The sequence below is a fragment of the Mesoplodon bidens genome (genome assembly GCF_964165515.1).
Source record: "Mesoplodon bidens genome assembly, chromosome: 19".
Lineage (NCBI taxonomy): Eukaryota > Metazoa > Chordata > Mammalia > Artiodactyla > Ziphiidae > Mesoplodon > Mesoplodon bidens.
In genome coordinates, this window is record NC_138179.1 from 46,018,047 (window position 1) to 46,039,150 (window position 21,104).

The 21,104-nt window shown below is 41.5% G+C and overlaps 2 protein-coding genes across 8 annotated transcripts in view; one reads left to right on the forward strand and one right to left on the reverse strand.

The window, feature by feature from the left end:
- The window catches only part of CEP95 (centrosomal protein 95), a 66,069-nt gene extending 52,603 nt beyond the window's left edge, over positions 1-13,466 (reverse strand). For 3 of the 6 annotated variants that reach the window (XM_081219723.1, XM_081219722.1, XM_081219721.1), the window contains exons 1-6: positions 13,084-13,466; positions 11,493-11,621; positions 10,274-10,381; positions 6,914-7,024; positions 3,472-3,577; positions 1,922-2,037 (exon numbers count right to left, since the gene is read on the reverse strand). In XM_081219723.1, coding sequence (XP_081075849.1) covers positions 1,922-2,037; positions 3,472-3,577; positions 6,914-7,024; positions 10,274-10,381; positions 11,493-11,621; positions 13,084-13,102 — 589 coding nt within the window. In that variant the 5' untranslated portion in view covers positions 13,103-13,466. The remainder of the gene's footprint in view (positions 1-1,921; positions 2,038-3,471; positions 3,578-6,913; positions 7,025-10,273; positions 10,382-11,492; positions 11,622-13,083) is intronic. The other 3 variants (XM_081219724.1, XM_081219725.1, XM_081219726.1) reach the window with 3 other exon arrangements.
- Positions 13,467-13,592: 126 nt separating this feature from the next.
- On the forward strand, positions 13,593-20,612 carry DDX5 (DEAD-box helicase 5). Of its 2 annotated transcripts, XM_081219732.1 has the most exons (14): positions 13,593-13,727; positions 14,039-14,211; positions 15,403-15,568; positions 15,910-16,006; positions 16,094-16,227; positions 16,345-16,410; positions 16,659-16,800; positions 16,881-17,041; positions 17,130-17,302; positions 17,645-17,755; positions 17,997-18,058; positions 18,151-18,210; positions 19,478-19,702; positions 19,906-20,612. In XM_081219732.1, exons 2-14 carry the CDS (start codon positions 14,168-14,170, stop codon positions 20,307-20,309), a joined length of 1,845 nt encoding a protein of 614 aa, XP_081075858.1. In that variant the 5' UTR covers positions 13,593-13,727; positions 14,039-14,167; the 3' UTR covers positions 20,310-20,612. The 2 variants fall into 2 exon arrangements, with proteins under 2 accessions (XP_081075858.1, XP_081075857.1); XM_081219731.1 differs by lacking the exon at positions 13,593-13,727 and having other exon boundaries at positions 13,998-14,211.
- The last annotated feature ends 492 nt before the right edge of the window (positions 20,613-21,104 follow it).

Here is a 21,104-nt window from a genome sequence, read left to right on the forward strand (position 1 = left end):
AATGTGTATGATGACATTTATCTGATGAATTAAATCCAAATATAAAAGGAAGCTACCATATGACATGAAACCCAAACACCTTAGCCTGGCTTTTCTCTCAACCATTTCTTTTGTTTGTTTTTTTGCGGTACGCAGGCCTCTCACTGCTGTGGCCTCTCCCGTTGCGGAGCACAGGCTCCGGACGCGCAGGCTCAGCGGCCATGGCTCATGGGCCCAGCCGCTCTGCGGCATGTAGGATCTTCCCGGACCGGGGCACGAACCCATGTCCCCTGCATTGGCAGGTGGACTCTCAATCACTGCGCCACCAGGGAAGCCCTCTCAACTATTTCTTTTTTTTCTTTTAATTGCCTTATAATCTGAATAGTTAAAATCTGAAAATAATTCACTTTTTATAGATCTAACCTTTCTACATGGCATTTGCTATCACAGAACACCGTTTCTAAAATCACCATCCCTTTCATCTGACTCTCTACCTTGAAGAAACATTCTTGCATTACCTACACTTGACTCTGGTCATTCTGCTACTTTACCCACCCCAGTGGCAAGTACATGTCTTTGGCTTACTGTCTGACCTCTCAGACATAGGTTCTTTGAACACAATTCCTTGGAATGGAGTGTCTATTCCTGGAATTAGAGTATTAATGCTGAAAGGGATTTCAAAGATGGTTTAGTTTAATTCTCTAATTTCACACTTGAAGAAACAGAGGCTCAGAAAAGATAAGGGGCTTGTCCAAAGTCACACAGCCAGTAGCAGAGTCTGGAAGAGAATGCAGGCCACTTGATTTCCATAATTTAATGTACTTAATTCTACTCTAGCATTCCTGTTCTTCCATTAAAAAAAATACTTATTGTGGGCCTAATGCTTTGCTAACTTTTGGAATACTAAGATGAATATGAATAATTTTATTAGACATTTCACTTATTTGTCTTATTTATTGACTGCCTCCACAAGTAGAATATATGTTCTATAAGGGAAGGGATTTGTGTCTGTGTCTATTCTGTTTACTACTGTATCACCACTGCCTGGCAAAGGGATGGCATTAAATAAATATTTGCTGAATGAATATGAGGTCGCTACTGTCCCTGGAACTCACAGTTTACGTAATAGTCAAGGTGAGAAGACCACAATGTAGGAATACAGAGCCTGGGCTTTGTATAGAGTGAGTCTGCCAGAAACAGAAAGGAAGAGCATTCCAACAAAAGAAACTATATGATGTTGGAAGTTCCCTGGTAGCCTAGTGGTTAGGATTCTGGGCTTTCACTGCCGTGGCCCAGGTTCAGTCCCTGGTCAGGAAACTGAGATCCCGCAAGCTGCGTGGCACAGCCAAGAAAAAAAAAAGAAAGAAAAAAAGAAAAGGAAAAAAGAAACTATATGATGCCAAGAGAAAAGCAAGACAACCAAGATGGGCAGAACAGGAAGTGGGATGGTTGGAGGAGGGCAAGGTGAGAGTCTCAAAATAGGCCTGAGAGATATTCAGGTTTACTGTGTATAAGCAGGAGACTGTTGGAAATATGGCCTGAAGCCTGGGAGAAGAACTGCCACTGGATGTACACACTTGGTTGAAACCATGAAAAAAGTGAGTCACCCAGCTCAGGAAACTACATTTAAGGGGTATTCTGAGTGTGACCAGACTGTTAAGCTGCATCCAGAATTTTCTTCCTAGGGTATCAAGTCCCGCATATTACATGACAAACTTGCATCCACCTATTTGCCCATGTGCCTAGGACTCCCACTTGACTCATTCTGGACAACTGTTCATGTACAGTGGGTAATGGCAGTATTCTGGAATTTCAATTTTGATGTCCAGTTAGGGTTCTCTCTATTCTTCTCAACTTTTAAACACTTCTAAGTATAACTATTTACATTTTCACAGTTTTATGTTGAATAACAATAACTGATATTTGAAGTTTAACTACTCACCATTACTTCTTAGAGAAAAGGTGTGTGCTGTGTCTCCAAGTCTAATTATTTCACCAGTGGATTCTGCTTCATCTCCACCCCAAGAGGGGCCCAATGCCTCAGATGACGAGGAGCACCTGAAAGAGTTTCCTCACTTACTGATGGCCTGGCCTGACCACAAAGGGCCCTTTCTGTGAGGACCCCGAGAGCTGCTTCAAGCAGCCAGCCTATGGATGTTCAGATTCGTCACTGTTATGTGCAGAAAACAGGAGACTTTTCCTTCTGCTGCTTAACTGTTTTAACTGATACATGTATGGCGGGAAAAGCTGCATATAAAGTGTCAAGGATTAAATGTATAGGCGAATATACACAGAGAACAATAAATACTGGTTACTTTAGAGGTGTGGAAGTGAAGGGAATCTAGGTAGGATATTAATTTTGTATTAAACATCCTTTTATTGTTTCACTTTTGCACTTTTGTTATTTTTTTAATCTAATAATGAAAAATAAAGTCAAAAAATTTATTTCCTGATGGTCTCCTTTAAGACACATTTTCTACAACATACTATATTTAAACAAGAAGGCTTTGCCTATGCTTTTCAAACCATGACAAACTCCATAAAAAAAACTGATAATTGGATACTTAAAAGAAAATCATAGCAGCATATTCAACCTCTACTTAGCAGAAGTACAATCAAACCTGCAACATTACATTTTGCCTATGAAAACAGCACAAATTTTAAAACTCTGGTATTGGTCGATGATACTGGTTGATGAGGGTGCATTAACCCAGTACTTTTATACTGTTGGTGGGTATTTAAATAGTCACAGCCTTTTGGCAAAGTAATTTGGCAACTTTTAATAGCCTTATATCATTCATAGTCTTCCACTCTGAATGTAGCTTAAATATATGAGTGGAAGGAGGGTAGAGAAAGAATAAACAGAAGTATGTATTGCATTAAAAAATAATAATATGAAAAACAAAGGAACAACTACCTCTACTTCAGAGGCATGGTTTAAGTAAATTATGATGCACCCATATGCATGATATGTTATACAGTGATTAAAAATGATTATAAAGAGTTTAACAAATTAGGAAAAGACTTGATGTGTTAAACTTTAAAATGCAGGAAACAAAATTATACAGACAATATGACTAAATCCCCAAAAGAAAAAACAGTGGAAAAAAAAAAAAGGCTAAATTACAACAAAATGTTAACAAGCAGTTACTTAGTTCTGAATGATACAGTTCATCTTTTTTCCTTTTTTGCTTCTTTTTTATTCCTCTGTACTTTCCAAGTTTTCAGCAAGGAACATAAACGACTTTGATGATTAAGGGAAATGTTTTAAATTAAGTAGGTGGCTAACGCTGAGAATTAAGCATTATATATAGCTCGAGGTTCTTAAAACTCCCTCAGGGAGGTTTAAAACATGAGAAGTTAGTAAATTTTCACATCAGCTTTGTTTTTTGTTTCTTTGCTGCCATTCTGGTATATTGTGTGCAATTTTCATTCTTAGTAGAAGGAAAAGCATAACTTGTTTTGCTTAAATTCACAGACATTGAGTGCTACCTCTCAAAAGAAACTCTTTTCCATGATGATCTGGATTCTTTAGTACTTTCTCGCTCTTCCAAAGGGTCTCCTCGATGGGATTCTTTAGAACCCTGTCCAGTTTCACCTGTTTAGAACAGATAAATACCCAAAAACCCAAGTTAATGCAACTATTTCTCTACAGGGATGGGTAGAGGTAAGGACAGTAAAATACCCTCAACCCCTGCCTGGTAAACTGGGCTCTTGTGAAAGTGAATAAAGAACCAAATCATTACTTGCAATGAGCACGCAAGTGTTGCTTTAAAAGCAGGGTCTACAGTTGTATTAGCAATGTTCTATTTTTTAAGCCAGGTGGTAGGTTCATTTAGTATCCTTTACACCTATCTGTGAGATAAGAAATATCTGTGAGATATCTGAGGCAAGGTGACTAGGATGTGGCTTCAGAAAAACATGACCATGTCAGCCTACCTCAAGCTCCAAGACAATCACGCCCTAGCCTAAGGTAAGAGTGAGACCACATCAAGGTGTGGATGAAATTTTCCTTAAGACTATCAACCTTGGGACTTCCCTGGCGGTCTGGTGGTTAAGACTCTGTGCTTCCACTGTAGGGGCACGGGTTCAATCCCTGGTTGGGGAGCTAGGATCCCTCATGCCACACAGCACACCCAAAAAAAAAAAAAAGACTCTCAACCTTTTTTCTACCCCAACATACTTAAGAAATACACTTTCACAGTGGCAGTAACTCACTAGGGAAGTGATTTCAGGAGGTATGTGGGTGAAACCTCCTACTTCAGATATACCCGTCTGGATATTCCCATCCCATTTCTAGAGATTTCCTGTTGAATCTCTAGATTAACTTTTTCCTGTTTTTTCTGTTTCTATATTCGCCAAGTAACATTTTAACAACATTAGTCAATATTCATTGTGTATTTACTCTGGGCTAGGCTCAATACTAAATTATTTATGCATATCTATTAACCTTCACTACAATCATGAAAGAATTTCAGATGAGAAAACTGAGGCTTAGAGAGCTTCAGTCCTACAGTGAGGGATGAAACTTAGTGAGTCATACAGTGAGTGGCAGCATTAAGCCCATAGTCTGCCTTCAAACCCCTTGATCTTCAGCAGTACATGATAATGCTAGCTCAGAAGAAACTGCTCTGTACCTGACATGACTAGTGATAATACAGATTTATTTCCCATTATTAATTGGCATTTTGAAGATTCTGATCAGTTCTAGGTAATACTGCTATATAAACTTGGACCTGCAAAGGTGAGAATCAGACTTCAGAAAACATTCTCCAACTACAGTACTATCACATAGGGAGGCCCTATCTGAGCAACTCCCTTCTAGCAGCACTAAGCTTATCATATCCTACTGACCTCCCCTGGGAAGATCTCCCGCTCAGCATGTCATCATTACCAGCCTCACATGTAAGTATCTCTCAGTTCTGTCCTCCTCTCCATCCCCACTGCCCATCATCCCTCCCCTACATGCGATCAAGTACTACATCATAAAAACTGCTGTTGTTGGAACATTTCAAATTAATTACTCTTTTAGGTAGTTTTCTTCCCCTTACTCTTGCTGCTAAAATGACTAAAAAGCCACAGAGCATTGAAATACCTACTGGTAGCCTTGAATTAGGCGAGTTTTTCCACGTCATTCACTCCCTCCCAATTCTCCTACAATGTTTTTACTGTATATATTTATGGCAGTCTCCCTGACTTGAGCATAGTTTTGAGAACAATAAACATGGCACGCAGCTCTGAATCTTCCCAGAGTACCTAGGCTGATATTTAACATACATTAAACACTCAAAACTCAGGTTTTTTGAAATAAAAAAAAGAAATGTACAGTGTGGCGTGCCTTTCAATCTTTCCTTCTAGGCCTTATCTCTATATGCTTTTAAGTCTTTTTCAGCAACAAGGATAAAAGGTAGAAAACTATCTCTAACTAAAGAATTTAAGATTAATTTCAGATGTTATATTCACAGCATAGGTCTCACCATCAACAATGTGAGAATTAGGAATGATGAGCCTGCCCCAATTTTTTGTCTTCATTTGTATTAGAATTTATACTAATTGCTATTGCTGCTAGAATTTTGTTTTGGATAACTTTACAATAGTAAACCCATTCTAATATGGGTCATATATTACTCAGTGTATTAATACATACAGTATTATTTATTGACCAATCTCAAACTGTTAAGACATAAGGTTCTTTGTTTTGCTTTTTTCCCCCTATGATAGATAACATTGCGTGAAGACCTTCAAGCACCTTTCTTTTGTATTATTTTCTTAGGACAAATCCCTAGAAATGGGATTTATGAAGCCAAAGATTATGAATAGCACTTATACACTATTGATCCAGTTTAAATAACCACTACACCTTTGGAAAATAATACAGCAATAATAATCTTTATCATTAAAAAAACATAATATCGGGCTTCCCTGGTGGCGCAGTGGTTGAGAATTTGCCTGCCAATGCAGGGGACACGGGTTCGAGCCCTTGTCTGGGAAGATCCCACATGCTGCGGAGCAACTAGGCCCGTGAGCCACAATTACTGAGCCTGCGCATCTGGAGCCTGAGCTCCACTACAAGAGAGGCCGCAATATTGAGAGGCCCGTGCACCGCAATGAAGAGTGGCCCCCACTTGCCACAACTAGAGAAAGCCCTCTCACAGAAATGAAGACCAAACACACCCATAAAATAAAATAAATAAATTTTAAAAAACCATAATATCAAAATTTCATACAATAAACTGTTACGATTAGGAGAACTGAGTCACTTGACGAGTGAAATAAAAAATATTCACGCTGTCACAAGTGTAGGTTGGAGACAGAAATGTACCAACCGGGCCTCCCTGGTGGCGCAGTGGTTGAGAGTCCGCCTGCCGATGCAGGGGATACGGGTTCATGCCCCGGTCTGGGAGGATCCCATATGCCGCGGAGCGGCTGGGCCCATAAGCCATGGCCGCTGGGCCTGTGCGTCCGGAGCCTGTGCTCCGCAACAGGAGAGGCCACAACAGTGAGAGGCCCGCATACCGCAAAAAAAAAAAAAAAAAGAAAGAAAGAAATGTACCAACCCTTCCTGCTGATGCCTCCCCAGTATCCAAATTTATAACAAAAATGGCAGTTCTGACATAGGAAATTTTGGAGTAAGGAATTTCATGTAATAATAGGACAGTAAGCAATTTTAGCCAGATTTAGCTTTCTATTATAGATTAGCTTTAAAGTAACTTATAAGCAATATCCAAGTTAACAAAAAACATGATGGTAGTCTAGGATAGAGGTTTCAACCACTTGGAACAATGAGAACTGAAATTTAATTTATAATTAAATTTATCAGATATAGTGTACTAGTGATTCTAATTCCTACGGAGAAAAATAGGCAACAAGATAAAAGACAAAAAGAGACATAACACAGAATATAAATCAAATCAAGTTTTTTTCTTAAACTTACTTTTCTCGTGAGATGTTTCACTGATGTGTTCTGTAAGATACTCCAGTAACCCATCAAATATTTCTAGGAGATTCTTAATAGATTCTTTATCTCCTTTCACTATATTTTCTCCTGAACACAGAATACAGAGCTATTAAAAAAAATTAACCAAGAAATTGAAAGACTTATAATTTTGAAATGGATATACCACTGTGAAAATATTGTTCACGATACAAGGATTATAAATTAATCCAGGAGAAAAAAATATTATAAATATTAAAAACATTAATTTCCTGATGCTTGATTATATCTGAAGAAAAAGGGGTAGTCTTGAATAGTATGGTTGATAATTCATTGGCATAGTCCTTCATTTATCAAGAAGCAAAATAAGTGGACTTCATCCTCTAAGTTTTATACTGAAGTATAAATAAAGCAACTAAGCTGAACTTCATTAGGTTGGTGAAAAAAATTGCAGGAGGGAACACTTTCAGACAGTGGTTTGTTCTGAAAACAATAGCAGTAGAGTAATATAAAACAACACACAAAACACTTGGGATACTCTCATCAGGAATTCCTGATTTTTTGAATTTGTTAACTCCTATTCACTTTGTATAGATTATGCCATTTTTTGATTAAAAACTGACCATGGGGGATTCCTTGGTGGTGCAGTGGTTGAGAGTTCGCCTGCCAATGCAGGGGTCGCGGGTTCATGCCCTGGTCTGGGAAGATCCCACATGCCGCAGAGCGGCTGGGCCCGTGAGCCATGGCCGCTGAGCCTGCGCGTCCGGAACCTGTGCTCCGCAACGGGAGAGGCCACAACAGTGAGAGGCCGACGTACCGCAAAAAAAAAAAAAAAAAAAAAAAAACTGACCATGGGTACCTGCATATAAAACCACTTTTAATCTCACCTCACCCCCAACCTCTCCAGCCTTACCTCCCACTATACCTGCTTTATACCTAAAACTAATCTTTAAACAGTCCCTAGCACAGTACCTGGCCTATAATAGATTTTCAATAAATGTTAAGTTGAAATGAAGACAAAAAATGGACTGGCAAAAGCATGGAAACTTGACATGTTTAATGTCACCTAAAATGGACTCCCAATCAACATCAGGTATGGATGGAACTTAACTGCTGAGACACCTGGGTTGTCCTTTGGGAGATCAGAGCTGGCATGAATTCAAACAAGTATGGGAGAGGCAGAGTGGAAATTTGATATTTGAGATAATCTAGCCATTCATAACTTCAGTCATGATGCAAAACAAACCTAAACCAGAAATTTGATGTTTTACAACACTCTAGTAAAGATAATCAATGTTTGAGAGTCTTTTGTTTAAAACAGCTGAACAGAAATCTTGTTTTTAAGCCCTATGTTTTCTGGCTTAACAAGATACACAAGCATACGCCAAGGACATACCCAAGACTTCTGGTTTCCAGGATGGGGAGCATACTCTGCCAACCCAGCAACTAAGACTGCCCGCCAGAATGCAGTGCTTCATGATGTAGGAGAAACTGCTTTATTTTTTTTTTTTAATAAATTTACTTATTTTTGGCTGTGTTGGGTCTTCGTTGCTGCATGCAGGCTTTCTCTAGTTGCAGCGAGCAGGGGCTACTCTTCGTTGTGGTGCACGGGCTTCTTATTGCGGTGGCTTCTCGTTGCAGAGCCCGGGCTCTAGGCGGGTGGGCTTCAGTAGTTGTGGTGCGCAGGCTTCAGCAGTTGTGGCTCGCAGGCTCTAGAGCGCAGGCTCAGTAGTTGTGGCACACGAGCTTAGTTGCTCCGTGGCACGTGGGATCCTCCCGGACCAGGGCTCGAAACTGTGCCCCCTGCATCGGCAGGTGGATTCTGAACCACTGCGCCACCAGGGAAGTCCCGGAGAAACTGCTTTAAACAGCACACAAGGAGTAAAAAGCTGCTTTGCAGTCTACTGGACGTGGTAAGCAGTTTTGCAACTTTCCATGGGGATGGGGTGGGTATGAGCTGTCAGGGGCAGCTCTGCATCAAAAAGTTCTATAAGCAGACACAACCTTGGTGTATAGTATGTTTATTTAGTAAATACAAATACCAGAAATTACCCTACTCGGGTGATAAAGCCATTCCAAATTTCAAAAGAACAGGGAAATCCCAGGGTTATCCCTCAAAATGAATTTTCTCCAAACCAGTTTACCACATTCATTCACCTAGAACTGCACTAAAAAACTTAAGACAGAGTATTTTTGTAAAAATCTGTTCTTATTGATGTATCAAAATAAGAGATGCGGGCTTCCCTGGTGGCGCAGGGGTTGAGAGTCTGCCCCGATGCCGGGGACACGGGTTCGTGCCCCGGTCTGGGAGGATCCCGCAACAGTGAGAGGCCCGCGTACAGCAAAAAAAAAAAAAAAAAAAAAAAAAAAAAAAAAGAGAGATGCAAATGACCTATCCTTATTAACATATACCGCTTTTAACGACTGTCAAAGAATAAAACAGTATAAACCTTTGCTTAGTGACTTAAGTATAGTTTCAAGTCCCCAAGATTCCCTCTGTTCATTAGCTTGTAATAATTTACTGAACTAATACTCATTTTCTATTTACCAAAAATAGGGATTTACAAATGTATTTGGTATTTGGCTTCTGATTACAAGCATGTACACTTTTTTGGAAAAAGGCTGAAAAACAATCCACGGTTTTATTTATTTTGAACAGGTAATACATTCACATTGTTCAAAATTCAAAAAGTGCAAAAAGGTATAAAATGAAAAGTCTCATCCCACCCTTGTCCTGCAGCCCTGTAGTTCCTGTCATTGGAGGTAATGAGGTAATCGGTATTACAGGTTTTTTGCATATGCTTCTAGAGAGTCCTTTGACATTCAATCAACTGCATATATTTTCTCCCCACCTTTGTTTTTACAAATAGTAGCATACTCTGCACATTAGCATTATAACCGCACCACGTTTTTCTCATACTGTATATATTAGAGATCATTCCACTAATATGGAACGTTGTATACAGAGCATCATCAATTATCTTTCACAGCTGCAGAGTAGTTCCCTATATGGAGCCACAATAATTTATTTAACCTGTCCCTATTAACGGACATTTAGGTGTTTCTAATTCTTAGCAACTACAAACAAGCAGACTGATAGCTTTAAAGTAACAATAACAAAACACACCTCAAAATACCAGCTAGGATTCTTGTTTAGACCTATCCCAAACTCAGTGTATGACTCCTGGAAAAGCTCGTAAGGATGGTTGTCTTAACTATACCAGTGAATTGTCTTGGCTCAGTCTTGCTGTTTGGTCTATTTCACAAGCTTACTCATTTGGTTAAACAATATCTAGAGTGCTACAAAACAAATTATTTTAGTAAAACGCAAAATTATCTGATGGTTAAGTATATACCAACCTGTTATGTGAGACAAGCTGACCTGCAGATAATCCAAAGCCAATGAATCAATTACTGCTTGTACATTGTGAGCTTCATCCTCTTGACTCCTGGGAAAAGCTATGAGGTCTGTGGGAAAAAAACTACATAATTTTGCATCTGTGAGAGTCCAAGTTTTCATCTACCTGTCTCTGACCAGGCCTCTGAGCTCTGTCCAAACAGAGCAAGCTAGAACATACAGATAAACAGAGCCTGAATTCCGCAAAGTAGAATCTTTAGTGGCTGAATATTTGTCGATTGAATATGGTTGAATATTTATTCAATCAACATATATATGAACATGCTCTATAATAAGCACCGTGTTAAAGAAAGCTAAAAAGGTCCCTGAATTCAAGGAGATGCTAATACTCTAATAAGGGAGAAAATCCAAGGGAGACTTTAACCTATAGCCATAGGCAGGTGTGCAAGGAGGGGTTTGTGTATGTCCTGTTAAAGCAGCCTATTGGGAATGACTGGTATAAAGGTTTAAAAGATCAGCATAGTGCAGAAAGATTTTAACAACTTAAATTTGGAGTTTCTCCTCTGGTACTGAGAAAGATGAATGTCTTGGGGAAGGATGAAAAAAGTATTCTAAAAGACTGGTCTAATAACTACCTGCCTCTGAACCCTAAAGAGAGTTGGGACTAGTATCAAAGATACCAGATGGAGGCCATCCCATTATTCCAGAAAGTGATGAGGGCACTGACTCATGGTAATGGAGGGAAGAGACACTACACAGAACTTTAGTGCTTAATGGTTATAAACTATATAAAGATACAGAGGCACCAGAGCAATCTATGGATAACAACTCTGAGATATTTAACCAGGAACAAAGTGCAAACAACAATTCTTATCCGTAACGTTGGTTAAATACCAGGATTCAACAAGTTTCCAAATTCCACTCAATTTTAGAACTATGAAGGTACATTTACAGAAAAGGTGTGACTTTCACAGGGCATTATGAATGACTAAACATAATCATTAAACATAATCATAAACAGTTGATGACCAAGGCAGTTATTACAGGTGGGCCTCCTAAGGTATTCATTAAGGCAATGAATGCTATTATTTAGATAGAAATAAGATGTACGCAAAAAGAAAACTGAAGATTTTATATATACCATAGGATCTAACTAGAAAGCCCTAGAAACTTATGGCCTAAGATACAGACACTACTACTCCCACTTTTAAGTACCCTTACCTGGTACCTTTTCTCCCAAAATAGACTGATAAAGACCAATAAAAACATTAGCATCACAGTCTTCTAGTTCTCGAATCCTCAGGTGTATGTGACATTGCAAAAGAAGATTATTGGCAATGGTTACCCACTCTGTTGGGAAAGGAAGGGTAAAGATCAGCCTTAACTAGTACTAGAAAAAATCATATACGTTCATTTAAAAAACCACCCCCACAAAAACAGACATTGAATTCTATAGAAAATAAGGAATTTGACTGTTAGAGAACTTCAAAGACCCTCCTAGTCATGATTTTTGAAAAGATGTATTTAATTTCTTGAGATGACTTCCAATAATTTCAATGTAGTCAAAACTATGATGCAAATCCAATTTTTACTGTTGCAACCTAAAATCTTAAGTTACTTACCATAGTCCTCATTTTACAAGCCATACGTAGGTCTTTTTACTTAAAACACATTTACAAATAAACAGGAATATTATGTTTTATATAAGACAGATTGTGAATAATAATTTGAGGTTACTAGAAACCAATTAATGGATGTTGCTTCAAATTCCCCATAGCATTAGTCATGTTTCTACCCAATTATCTTGTTCAAGGTGGAATTTCTCTGATGCCCAAACAGGTGGTGATTAACTTAGGCTGTTAAGAACTGGAGTAATGACACCAACATTACTACATCTGTTCTATTTTTAATTACATTTGACGTATATGAAAGGAAATTTGAGAAATACATAAAAACGTCTCTAAATTCAGAGCTAGCACATTACCAATACTGTCGAAGTTTCCTGTGTATCACCCCTTTATTGTTGGGATTAGCAAAATTATTTCAAGGGTTTCTCGACCAAAGGTAATTTAGCAAGCTTAAAACACTTATTCCCTCAAATAACTGGCGAGTAAGGGGGAAATTCTTTTATTCTGTATGCGTTATCTTCAATGTGTCTAGAAACAAATGTGTGTATGTGTAAGAGCGACTTAAGGCACATTATCTCCCTCTCCCCATGCCCATTACTCACAGCTGACCAAAGAATGACAACTGGTTTGAACGCTGTCTTGGAGAAAGGAATGAAAGCGTCCTAGACAACCAAATCAATTCGCTTTTCAAAAGCGGCGCTGGACAAAGCCGGTTAACTCTAGAAAGCACTGAAGAGAAAAGTCCACCACTATTCTACTTTGGGAGGGGCATCAACAGATATTTACAGCGCCAGTCCTCAAAAGTTCAAAACAGATGCAGGTACGGCCTCTGGCCCCACAATGCAAGAGCAGAGGGCACATTCCTCAGAGAAACAGCTGTCCGGGGAAGGACACTTTCTGACCGCCCGTTTTGCAGCCAGGATGCGGGCGTGCTGCGGACCTCGCCGCAGGGCCCTTCTCTCCCCCCGCCCCTAAATCAGGCTCGAGCGCTTCGAAGGGGCCGGGGAGCGGGACTGACAGACCCTATCCCGAAAACCCGCCGACTACGACGGGGTGCCTGTCACGAGCCCCACCGGCAGCCCAGACCTGCCCGACGCCTCAAGATAAGACGGGCAGGGGCGTTCGGGGACTTGGACTGTACGGCTTCAGTCCACACACAACCGGGGCTCAAGGCCGAGACTCACCAGCCTCTGAGCCGGCCATGTCGCGGAGGCAGGTCGCCGCCGGACTCCCAGCCGGGCGCGCGCGGGACGGTGTCCTGGGAGGGCCTCACAGCGAAAACCCAGCGATGACTGAAGAGAGAACCTAACCAAAGTGCCGCGAAGGAGGCGTGGAAGAGGGAGGGACGTTAAAACGGCTTCTCGCTGCTGATTGGTCACCAAGGGAGCACTTCCTTTCGCAGCACGTGCCGAGGCGGCGGTTTGCGGGCTCTAGAAACTATTCTCCACCGGCCAGATCCCGCTAAGGGGTTCTCGGGTGGGTGGGTTTGACAGCCCAGGCCACCCAGCAGCCCAGGCCACCCAGCAGCCCAGGCCGACTTCCCGGGGTCATTAGCACAGCACTTCCGGTGAGCTATCCGTCTTGTACTCCTCCGCCAAAGCCAACTGGGGAAGTAGTGCGGCCCGCTCACCCGGTGGGAGGGGGCAGCCACGTGACAACGTCAGGCTCCGCCTTCCCGCCTTGGTTGGTTATGGGCGTGAAGGCTTTCTGGAGACGTAAACATCTCCAGTGGACAGAGTGGGTTCGCCTGGCCTGGCCATTTTATTGTCTGGGCTGTACCTGGAAAAGGGCGCGGTGGCTTCCTTGAAGTGTGAAAGACGAGAAAAAGGTGAAGTCAAAAGAGTGCAAGCTGAGGCATCCCAGTGGTGGGTGGCCGGGTGGCCGGGTGGCCGGGTGGGCCCACCCTTGTAAGGGGCGAAAAACGGGCGACGCTGAGGGAGGGGCCGCGGGGGGAGGTGCGATAACATGGCGGATTCCGGAACGCCGGCTGGCGTTGCGGCCTCTGCGCAGGGGCGGAGTGATTAGGTCATAGAGCGGCTCCCAGCATTCTCTGCGGCGGAGGAGGCGGTCCAGGCTATAAAACCGGCTGCCGGGACGCCGCCGGCACCTCATTCATTTCCACCGGTCTTTTGTCGGCAGCAACGGTTCTTGTCATCGCCGTCCGTCCGCCGCTGCCGCCCCCGCAAGGCTTCGCCGTCGCCACCTCTAGCGACTCCCCGCGCTCGATTCTCTCCGCTTCGCTTCCCGCCAACCGCAACCATTGACGCCATGTCGGGTTATTCGAGTGACCGAGACCGCGGCCGGGATCGAGGGTGAGTGTGGGAACCGACCTGTCAGGCCCGGCGGGTGGGGGATGGGAGGCCGATGAGGGTTGCAGGGGGTGGGGTGGCGGTGGAAACTCGCCTTCTTCAGCCTATCCTTGGGCCTCCTCCATTGAAGAAGGTTTGCGCCATTTTGGTATTTGTCCAAAACTGGGAGTTTCCTGTTAACGACTCTCAAGATGGCCTTTTGTGTGGGAGGGGAGCATCGCGGCCTCGGTGATTTAGCAGCTGTTGGGAGAATTTCGAGGAGCGTATTTTTAGGGAAGGAAAGCGCAGTGCTTCGAGGCAAAGTCGCCGCTCTTAGGTGCAACTTTTCGGGAGGAGTTTTGGGGGCCTCAGGGATTCTGTGGGTGCCGAGGGGGCCGCCTCCGAAGCCGTTAATGCGGTGAGGGCAGGAGGTATCTCGGGAGGCGGCCATGTGGCTGAGCCGTGGGTAGAAAATGCCGGCGGCGGACATGGCGGCGGCGCCTTTGTTACCCCGCCCGGCGGAGGAGCTCAAAATGGCAGCGTCGAGAAAATGTGGCGCAGAGAGAAATGCGAGACAAAGGGGGAAGCGCCGCCCCAGCGGGAACGCCGCCCGGCCGACTCCGCCCGGGTCGGGACTCCTCCCCCGGTAGTCTCCAGCTCCTCCTCCTCTTTTTCTTTGCGTTATATAATTTCTCTTTCTCGGTCGGGAGTCTTACTGTGGGATCCCCCCAACTCGATTGGCTTGCATGACTGTCTCCGAGACCACCTTCCTTGTTCTGCTTTCACTGTCTGTGTTGTGCCGTTATCCATTAAAACCAAAGCTCTTTTGCTTGAGGACGGCTGGTGAATAGCGTCACTATTAAGCTGCTTTCTTCTTTTTTTATTGTCGTTCTTAGACATTTAATTTTTAGTCTTGTGGAAAAGATTAGTAGCCACCAGCTGTTGTCTATCCTTGTAATCGGAACTAGTGTTCGGGCAGCCAGTTTCCGACCTGGTAAATCCCGGGCTGTTGATTTGGCTTCGGTGGTGGGGACTTCGCACAACGCGAAATGAGGGAGATGCGGTGCTTATTGTGGCTTTTTGAAAGAATGACCATGGCTGTGGACAGCTGGGTCTTCCATCTCCAATCGTTCATTGATCTTTAGCATGTGCTCAGGGATGGTAAGTAAGTCTGTACATGTTTGAAAATGTAACTTTTTTTAAAATTAATTTTAGGTTTGGTGCCCCTCGATTTGGAGGAAGTAGGGCAGGGCCCTTATCTGGAAAGAAGTTTGGAAACCCTGGGGAGAAACTGGTTAAAAAGAAGTGGAATCTTGACGAGCTGCCCAAATTTGAGAAGAATTTTTATCAGGAACACCCTGATTTGGCTAGGCGTACAGCAGTGAGTAATTTCATGGGGCTTCTTCAGGCTATAACTCATTGACATTTCAGTGAATCAAAATCTGACTAGAAATTTCTTGCAAATTTTGGGAAACTCATGTTTTCCAAGTAAGCAGTTGGGGAAGAGGTGTTACTCACTTTTGGAGACATGGGACGTTGACTTAACTTTTACGTGGAAGAGTTGAGTGTAACATAATAGGTGGTGCTTGTACCACCTTTTCTGTGTATGTGGATCCAAATTTTTGAAGGTCATCTTAAAGTAGTTAATTATAAATTCAGGGGCTTATTTTTAGTTAGTGGGAGACATGAGACTTCACTGGGTTTTTATGATTTGTTCTGTAGCAAGAGGTAGAGACGTACAGAAGAAGCAAGGAAATTACAGTCAGAGGTCACAACTGTCCAAAGCCAGTCCTGAATTTTTATGAAGCAAACTTCCCTGGTAAGTGCTAGTTCTCCCCACATTTTTTTTCTTTTTAATTTTTTTTTCTTGGCATTACTGATTTTTAATTGCTGTCAATAATTACAGCAAACGTCATGGATGTGATTGCAAGGCAGAACTTTACTGAACCCACAGCTATTCAAGCTCAGGGATGGCCAGTTGCTCTAAGTGGATTGGATATGGTTGGGGTAGCACAAACTGGATCTGGGAAGACGTTGTCTGTAAGTTTGGGAGAACTTTCAAGTTATGTGACATGTGCTAGAGAAAATTGGTTGGGAATTAAAAGAAACTAGAAGTATTTGAATATAACTTCTGTTGTTTGCTTTCTCCCTGAACAGTATTTGCTGCCTGCCATTGTCCACATCAATCATCAGCCATTTCTAGAGAGAGGTGATGGGCCTATTGTAAGTTTACATATATATTCTATTAGTTTTTGGTTAGAAGTGTAGAAATTTGTAAGATATATAGCAAAAGTCAATTTGTGCTGGTTTTATATAGAGATACTAGTGATCTTATCCAATTTACCTAGAGACAAAGTTGCTTTGGGTATTGACAAATTAAGTCATCTGCCAGTGTGTAACACTAATAAATTGTCACTCTAAAGCTAGAATCCAGGGCTCTGCTAAAGGTGTTCCACTTTCTCTTTCCATAGTGCTTGGTGCTGGCACCAACTCGGGAACTGGCCCAACAGGTACAGCAAGTAGCTGCTGAATACTGTAGAGCATGTCGCCTGAAGTCCACTTGTATTTATGGTGGTGCTCCCAAGGGACCACAGATACGTGATTTGGAGAGAGGTATGTAACAAGGTTTTATTTGTCACTGGTGGTGCTGAAAGCTTTAGATATCATGGTTGCATTTGTGTGTTTAATTGAAGGTGTGGAAATCTGTATTGCAACACCTGGAAGACTGATTGACTTTTTAGAATGTGGGAAAACCAATCTAAGAAGAACCACTTACCTTGTCCTTGATGAAGCAGATAGAATGCTTGATATGGGATTCGAACCCCAAATAAGGAAGATTGTGGATCAGATAAGAGTAAGTGCCCTTCAAATGTGTTCTCTTCAAATTTAGCTCTAAATCCATTCTTAGAATACAATGCTTTTTTTAATCCAAAAATCTTTAGCCTGATAGGCAAACCCTAATGTGGAGTGCTACTTGGCCAAAAGAAGTAAGACAGCTTGCTGAAGATTTCTTGAAAGACTATATTCATATAAACATTGGTGCACTAGAACTGAGTGCAAATCACAACATTCTTCAGATTGTGGATGTGTGTCATGACGTAGAAAAGGATGAAAAGTAAGTTTGACTATAAAAACTTAACATTTGAAACAATTTGTAATCTTAAAAGTGACTTTCAGTTGGGTGGAATCTGAATGTTAACTTGAAATTAGTCTGTCAGTCACTCTGAAAATTATCTTGCTTCCTTCATTCAGGTACTTGTTGGCTATCACCGTTTTAATATAGCAGTCTTATAGAAAAAAGACTCTTGTGGTTTATTTAAGGACCAAAGGTAGAACTATTGGAAAGGTTAAGCAGGTGTTTTCTTTTTAATTTGTAGCCATGTAGATTAAAGTTAGTGTTTCGCTCATCATAACTGTGGACTTCTTTTAGAATTCACAATTTTTTGTTTCCTTCAAGGCTTATTCGTTTAATGGAAGAGATCATGAGTGAGAAGGAGAATAAAACCATTGTTTTCGTTGAAACCAAAAGAAGATGTGATGAACTCACTAGAAAAATGAGGAGAGATGGGTATGTGGGCTCCCTCCATTGAAGCAAATATTTATTAGAGCTGAGTGTAGGGGAAGGGCAAACTTTAATCAGTGGTAGATTTGAGTTTCAAAGGGAGGAATAATCTGGTAGTATAGGTAAGACTGTATATACATTATTTCAGGTGAAATTAAAAGGGTCTGTGACCAAAAATAGTTCACTGCTTGATGAAAATCTATGAGGTTTTAAATGTGACTACTAATGTAACTTTCCTTTAATTTAGGTGGCCTGCCATGGGTATCCATGGTGACAAGAGTCAACAGGAACGTGACTGGGTTCTAAATGGTAAGTATTTCAGGTGAAGCCCCCCCCCCCCACCAAAACCTAGAATCCCATTCACATCAGTAATTATATATGTGCCTTTTTTTTTTTTGCAGAATTCAAACATGGGAAGGCTCCTATTCTGATTGCTACAGATGTGGCCTCCAGAGGGCTAGGTTAGTACAAACTCGAATTCATGGCTTGGTTTCTCAGAAGATCTCCATATAATTTTTTTAAAGAAAGTTTATTGCTTTCTTTAACCTCTGCATTTTTTCTAAGTTTTTTTCATATAAAGGTGCAGTCTTTGTGGCAAGGCCTAGGCATGACAATCGGAGGACTCGAGGGGGATGGAGGACTAGTGATCGGCTGGCTGCTTCCAGTCGATTAGAGAGGTGAAAAGCTGAAAGTGTGCCAGTAATCTTCAAAAGGCAGAACATACCACCTCTGCCCCGTAAACTGTTCTCTCTGGGGGAAAAAAATGGAAGTTATCCTCACAGTTCACTGCCGTGGTATTTATTCTGTCCCATGCTTTGCATGATTGCCATGGTACAGCATTGTTTCAAACTGTTTACTGTGATCTGTGGGTCTTTGAGTTTCAGTGAGTTTGCTGAAATGTCGAAGAAATATTTCCAAACTTCAATGTTCAATGAAATTATTGTTCAAGTTTGAAATGGAGAGAGCAGCTTTAAAAGGTACTAAGCCTTTTACAAATTGGTGAGTACTGGCACATAAGATCTAGAGCAGGAACAACTTCTCACACTTAGTCAGTGGGAAAAGAAAGCAGTGCTTTGAAAGTTCCTCCCTCACCTGCACAGTAGTCGTCATGTCGAGACCTGCCAGAGAGAGACACATTCTCAAGTGAATCCTGGCTTCTTGGAAGCGCTTGCCTAGACGAGACACAGTGCATAAAAACAACTTTTGGGGGACAGGTATGTTTTTCTTGCAGCTGCGGTTGTAAGGTCTTGGCAAGACAAGCAGTGTGGCCAGAATTTTGAACTTCTGATAAGTGTGTAATGCAAAGGACCGTGGATATTTTTGTTGAAAGGTCCTCAAAACGAGAGCACATGAGGAGGTTGCTGTGAACCTTTAATAGTGGCCCTACTGCGCAGAAGCATTCAGATGTCACTTGATGATCTGTAAGGGGATTGTTAATTTGGGAATGTGTTAGGGAATACACACGTCCTTTTGACAGGCTCCATCATTGGGTGGGTAATGAGGCATAAGGATGACGTGTGCTTTTTCTTTTTTTCTCCCCCCCCCTCCCCCGCCCCCGGCCCAACCTCAATGGTATTCCTACAGGGAATGGATAACCATTTTAACTGTATTTTTTGCAGCCCATACCTTCTTGGGAATACAATTGTCTAACTTTTTATTTTTGGTCTGGCTGTTGTGGTGTGCAAAACTCCGTACATTGCTATTTTGCCACACTGCAACACCTTACAGATGTGGAAGATGTGAAATTTGTCATCAATTATGACTACCCTAACTCCTCAGAGGATTATATTCATCGAATTGGAAGAACTGCTCGCAGTACCAAAACAGGCACAGCATACACTTTCTTTACACCTAATAACATAAAGCAAGTGAGCGACCTTATCTCTGTGCTTCGTGAAGCTAATCAAGCAATTAATCCCAAATTGCTTCAGTTGGTGGAAGACAGAGGTTCAGGTAAGACCAACCTTTGATAAGAAATGTCGGTGGTTTGGGGTCACCTAATTGCCTACAAATCAATTTAAATGGTATTGGCGGGTGAGTAAAATCTTCAGTGCAGAATGGAGTTGAGAAAATACTTCACAGATAGACCTAATTCTTTTGTTAGAAATGATTTATGCCATGGAAATAATCAAGTCTGCAATTTTTTTTCCTGACAGGTCGTTCCAGGGGTAGAGGAGGCATGAAGGATGACCGTCGGGACAGATATTCTGCGGGCAAAAGGGGTGGATTTAATACCTTTAGAGACAGGGAAAATTATGACCGAGGTTACTCTAGTCTGCTTAAGAGAGATTTTGGGGCAAAAACTCAAAATGGTGTTTACAGTGCTGCAAATTACACCAATGGGAGCTTTGGAAGTAATTTTGTGTCTGCTGGTATACAGACCAGTTTTAGGACTGGTAATCCAACAGGGACTTACCAGAATGGTTATGATAGCACTCAGCAATATGGAAGTAATGTTGCAAATATGCACAATGGTATGAACCAACAGGCATATGCATATCCTGCTACTGCAGCTGCGCCTATGATTGGTTATCCAATGCCAACAGGATATTCTCAGTAAGACTTTAGAAGTATATGTAAATGTCTGTTTTTCATAATTGCTCTTTATATCGTGTGTTATCAGACAAGATAGTTATTTAAGAAACATGGGAAATGCAGAAATGACTGCAGTGCAGCAGTAATTATGGTGCACTTTTTCGCTATTTAAGTTGGATATTTCTCTACATTCCTGAAACAATTTTTAGGTTTTTTTTGTACTAGAAAATGCAGGCAGTGTTTTCACAAAAGTAAATGTACAGTGATTTGAAATACAATAAATGAAGGCAGTGCATGGCCTTCCAATAAAAAATATTTGAAGACTGAATTAAGTGGAAATGGTACTTTATTTTACATATATAATGTCATGTAAAACTTGGCTTAGATGGTCTGTTTTTTTAATCATAAAAACTAAGTTGAGTGCTCCTTTCTATAGTTTCGTTCTGGGAAGTGGGAAGATCAGAAGGCCCTTCTTACAGTGATCTATTCCTATTTTAAGGATTAAAATGAGACTGATTTAGGTTGATTAACAATTCTAGGCTAGATTGCATAAAAGCTCTCTACTTCTCAACATCAGGTGAGTCATTTAATCTGTTAGCAGAGTGGTGAAATGAGATACTAAAACACACAGGAAATAACTGTATAGCCCCACCCTCAGACTGCTTAGTGTGAGAACATGGATGACTTTTGTTCCTTTTGTAAAATTTATAATTAGAAAAATCTCCAAATAACTTATTTTTGAAGAGATTATATTTGTGCTCCTGGCCATGTTATGAATTAACTGAAATGTTGAACGAAGCTGAAAAGACTACACCCTTGA